A 5,421-nucleotide genomic window follows, 5' to 3' on the forward strand; every position below is an offset into this window, starting at 1 on the left:
TAACAGAAGCATCAAGCCACTGACTTTTATTCCCATGAGCTCCTCCTATGATTAGGTAAGCATGTCATTCATTGCTCTTACCTACTCCCTAAGTTACTACTTGCCTAATAAGGAAAAGGGCAAGAAATAGAGTCCAAAAGACACTAAGAACACTAGCAGCAGCTTTCAAGTAAGGACTCGGTCAGGGTCTCACGACTTCTCCATTTCGTGTTTCATTTACATTGTCTTCGTGCTCCAGCAGCAAGGCTGACACATGCTTTGGGGTGGGAGCCTGGAGTATTTATTTCTGCCAGATGGTCTGAGGTGACGTGTACTCCCAGAGCCCAAGTGACCCACCAGAAGGGACATGTGAGACAGCAGGCAGAGGCTGTACATGGACGATCACACTCCCTCAGATGGCATCAGCCCCATGCTTTATCCTTTGACTCCCCCGATCCTCAAGGCCAAGTGGGGTGCCCCAGCTGAATGCGCCAGAGAACTGCGGGCCTCTCCTACCATGGCTCTTAACACACTGTTCCATAACTGGCTTCTCACCTGGACAGAGCCACCCTGCTCTCCTTGTAAGCTTTAGCTGGGCTTGTCCCTGAGTGTGTGAGGTAGGAATAGGAGAGTGTGTTCTTCTGTATGTTGCAATCTTTAGGCTCAGGAAACAAGGGGTTAGGCCAGAATCCTGACATGTGCACTCATCTGTACTCACCATTCCATTCTATTTAATTGCTTTGAGCCAGACAGCCTGTTTTCTTTACCACAAAATATACTAATCATTTTAAAAAGCCTCACGTTTAAGAAGACAGCAAAGAACATCACTTCAAAAGGCAACTTTTTTTTTTTTTTTTGGCATCAATGAATATGCACTTCAGAAATTTACAGAGAACTTTTTTCACTTTGTATTTGCTCCACAGCATTCTAGCCAAGAGTACAAAATAGGAGCTCTTCGAGCAGCACATGAAGATGGCCCAGGAGCCTTCAGCCATCCAGAGAAGCAGAGCAGCACCTAAATCTCCATACACTTCCCAGTATAACCACTAAGAACACACTAGACCCTTGGCATTAGGGGTTTATCACGTCCAGTTCTGTTATCTGGGAATGACTCCAAGGGTTTGTGACAAGCTTTTGAAACATAAGTGCTAAGACTGGAGTGTGGACAAGTCACTGAGCTAATGAAGAACAGACCCACTGTCTGCTTGGCTCTGGTGTTTTGTACCTGTCTTCACATGTGGGGAAACTTCGTTAACTGTGCCCACAAATCAGAGAAATTCGCAAAGGACTAGACAATGTCTTGCCTGGGAACTTCAGAGGCAACTGGAAATCAACTAGCTTCATACATAGGCAGGTTTGTTTCCAGGAGAAAGGGACCAAAGCATAGAAGGAGAAGATAAGAAAACTTTTCAGGTGATGGCCATATCTCATCATATCCTGTCTGTGTGGAGTCTGCTTGTTGTCACAAAAACCTTGACCCTACATCAAGTTAAACCTTAACAAAGGGAAGATACAGGCATCAAATAAAAGGTACTTGTTTGAAAGGCAGCCATAAGGGAGAAATGAACTTAAAAAAAAAATTCCAAGCTGATTTCAACAGTACTTTGTTTCAACAAGGAAATGTTTCTAATCACATTTTGTATCCCTTCCTTATCAACTCCAGACTACCACAGCCCGTTTGCCAAAACTGTGTATCACACACATCCGGGTCTTGTGCTTTGGCGCTGCCTCTCAGGCAATTTTAGCCAGCCATTTCTCCAAGTCCTGGATGTCAGCAGAGCCCGCGTCCCCTCTTCCACCCTTGGCACTGCACTCCAGGAACTCCACTTTGAGGGCCAACTGTGAGAATTCAAACTCTTTGCCTTTCTTCCCCAGCTGAGCAGGGGCAGTGCTGGAACTGTCCAGCGTGCTAGGGGCAGCAGAACGGGTAACTCGTAAGGTGTTGCTGTGGGGCAAAAGGAAACAAATCAGGAGGCAGTATTTTTATACAGCAATTAAATCATATTAGTTTCTAAACATTTCAGCACTCATTTAAAACTTAACCATAGAATCGCCAATTATGCTATTAAGATTGTTGAATAATCCTTTGCATTTATAAGTCCCTCTCTCGGACAGAGGTGAGGTAGGTTAGTGGAGGAGGGGTCGGACGTCACAGGGCTAGAGGGCAGGTCAGCAGTGGACCAGGTCACACCAACTTTCTTCCAGCCCAGGGCCCCCTTCTAAGAGGATCTCCTGAATGATGCTATTTAAAAATATATTTTAAAAATACATGCTATAAGTGTTATAAAAACGTAAGTTTCTGAAAGTTAAGTGTGGGTAGATAGGGTATGTATTTTTATCTTGAGTCTATTTGGATATGGAGTTTAGAAATCCACAAACTCCAGATGCTCATATCTAACTAGGGCACAATTACTATTATCCAACCTCTTTAACCACCAAAACATCCCACTGTAAGTCCCCTTACTGCCACCTGCTGGTCCTAATAAAGGGTGCATAAGCAACACTCATTTGCCGGCCTCCCCTTCCCTTTCTGCTATCCCGAAGCAGAGGAATGCATGCTGCCAATCTTCTTTCTTACAAAATAAAGCATTTCTTGTTCTGTGAAGTTGCTTCAAAATTAGTGAAGAATCCACAGGCAAAACTAAGCAATACCTTGTTTAGGAACGAACACACACACACACAAACTATAAAAGTATTTTTAAAAAATAATACAAAACTGGATATTGCTAACCTCCTGAGGGAAAAGCTTTTGGGGAGAAAAATGGGTCTTCTAGGCATGGTGGTGAGTACACAGATATTCATTTTAATATTTTTTAAGCTTAATGCATGTGACTTTTATATGTAAGATATTTTATAATAAAAAATTTTTAAGGAAAAAAAGTATGTATTCAGCTTTTGCCACAAGGCCATGTAAATATAGTATACCTTGTTATTCAGAGACTCTGAAATGCTTCAAAGCTAACAGGACCTAATTCTCATAAATCTGAAACTAAACTAAAATTAGTCAGATTCCTAGTTTTAACTGATGTTAACCTTTACAACTTTTCAACATTTCGTTTCACTGCCTTTTAATAAAGCATTGCCTTCTGTATTGTTTTTCTCTAAGTCTACAGAGTGAAAAGCAAACAGCCTATGGAAAACGTGTTTTAACCAAGGGAAGACTTGGACTGTACTGTTAAAAATAACCAAAGACTGATTCACAATAACATTATGACAGCTTTGGCTTCCCCAAAACAATTCCCAACAATTTCAAGAGAATTTTTAGAAAAACCCAACCATCGAATTGTTCCAATGTCCCTATTAACCTAACGGCAAGCAATAGATACAATCCAAGAGAGTGAGCATCAAGAGCACAGGGCAGGGTGATAAACTCGCAGCTCCAGAAGGGAAAGGAACCACTGAAAATGGCATAGGCAGGGCCAGCAGAATTGTTCTGCAAAGAGCCAGAAATTAAATATTTTGTCACATATTTTTCCTCTGTTTTCTACCTGCCCTTTAAAAATGTCGATTTACTCTTGCTTGCAAGCCCAGGCAGGAGTTTGCCAATGCCCGAAGCTGACTAGATTCTACTAGACTCTAAGCTCCTGAGTACAGGAACACATCTCCTCCTACAGCTGCTCCCGACTGCAGGCTTGGCATCTACTAGATGCACTACAGGTGCTTCTTAAATGAATAAGGGAGTCAGTAAATCATAGTGAGGAGACAAGGTTCTAAAAGTTGAATTTATACAGTTTTTCCTCATCAGATCCTTTTCAAGGCCTTACACAAAAGCAATAAGAAAACATAACTTGCTTTACTATAAATGTTGATCATTTCTTTTAAGCCAGCTTTTGGCTAGCTCTTACAAATTGGCATAACACAGGAGACATGCTAGATGCCTTAAAATTCAAAAGCTCAATTTATAAACTTTGCAACACTCAAAGCAGGATATATAATATTGCCAAGTACTTTAATAATCTATGAAGCTACGATATAGTATCAAAGACTTGCAGTCTTCCTCAGTGTTCTGTTCTTATTCTGTCAATAATAATTTCCACAGTGGCTTTTAAATGTTTTAATTTCTTTTTTCCTGATTCTCAGTTTTTACTTTTTATTATTTACATGCATCCTTAAATACCACTTTACATGCATTATTGAGTGGTGAACAAACACTTCCACTCACTGAAATAACACCGTTCTCAAGTTGGCATGTAAAATTTTTTAGCTTCTAAAACCTTTCAACTATAAATGATTTAGTAACAATGGTAAAATAAATTGAGTTTATGGTTTCAAAAAAATCTTTCCATGAAATTTTAAAATATAAGCATCCTAGTAAGTTTCTGTGATTCCATTATTTTGTAAATTATTTAACAAATACGTATCACACTAATCTTCAGTCTATAATTGTGATAATCACATACAACCAAACAAAAGAAACATACATATGCTGCTTACAGTCTAAGTATTAAGATATATAATTAACCAACAGGCCTCTTTCACACTTACAGTTCTTTCTCCAGCTGCTGTTGAATTAACTTTGCTGATTTTGCCATTGCAATATCTGTAAAGAAATAAAGACACTGTTGTAGTTTAAATGAGAATGGGTTTTCTCCCAAGACTTCTTACACAGAAGGAAAATTCCTACTTAAACCAGCAAGTTTCTTTTCTCTTTTTTTAAAAAAAATACCTTTTTTACTAGTTCCTTCTCTATCAAAGTAAGCTTTATACTTGCACTAGGGGCTTTCCCAAGATAATGCTTATAAACATATTATGCTGGTGACCCTAAAACTGACTTTAGCTTTCACTAAAGTTCTTCACACCTTACAGACCTTTCAGTTCAATGCACATATAAGTTTAGTCAGTTTACCAGAAAGAAAACCTACCAGTGCTGTGATTGTGAGAAGTGCCTTCACACACCAAAAGACAGTGCCCTACCTGTCATTTAAAAGTAAACTTAGCATGTTTCCAGTTGATACTAAGACGATATGTTTAAAGCATTAAGTGTACTAAAGGTAAGAAACAAGCCCTGGTTTGGCACAAAGCTCATGGCAAATAAACAATAACTCCCCTCCTTATACTCAATCAGAGAAATAAAGAGGTTAGGTAATGATGCTAATAACTGCATTCCTGATAAGGCATTATCAATATTAACTGGTCACTTCTGAGAAATGCCTTGGACTCATCATAGAATCAGAATTTCAGATCTGAAAGAGACCTGAAGAGATCCGCCAGTCTATCTTATTGTACAGGTAACAGAACTGAAGCCCAGTTTTACTGGGGATTACTGGAACGTTTTCAACGGTTATCAGGTTAAAAGAAAACAACTTCAGCAAACTCCCCTTGATAAAATGTGCTGCTGACCTGTGGTTTGGCTGGGCGCAGTGGTTCATGCCTGTAATCCCAGCACTTTGGGAGGCCAAGGCGGGTGGATCACAAGGTCAGGAGATCAAGACCATCCTGGCT

The 5,421-nt window shown here is 39.9% G+C and overlaps 1 protein-coding gene across 1 annotated transcript in view; it reads right to left on the minus strand.

The window, feature by feature from the left end:
* Nucleotides 1-5,421, minus strand: part of SRPRB (signal recognition particle receptor, B subunit) — a 36,503-nt gene continuing 31,082 nt past the window's right edge. Inside the window, exons 6-7 of the mRNA XM_011958226.1 lie at nucleotides 4,465-4,538; nucleotides 1-1,924 (exon numbers count right to left, since the gene is read on the minus strand). Coding sequence (XP_011813616.1) covers nucleotides 1,711-1,924; nucleotides 4,465-4,538 — 288 coding nt within the window. The 3' untranslated portion in view covers nucleotides 1-1,710. The remainder of the gene's footprint in view (nucleotides 1,925-4,464; nucleotides 4,539-5,421) is intronic.

The sequence above is a fragment of the Colobus angolensis genome, unplaced genomic scaffold (assembly GCF_000951035.1).
Source record: "Colobus angolensis palliatus isolate OR3802 unplaced genomic scaffold, Cang.pa_1.0 Scaffold46, whole genome shotgun sequence".
Classification (NCBI taxonomy): Eukaryota; Metazoa; Chordata; class Mammalia; order Primates; family Cercopithecidae; genus Colobus; species Colobus angolensis.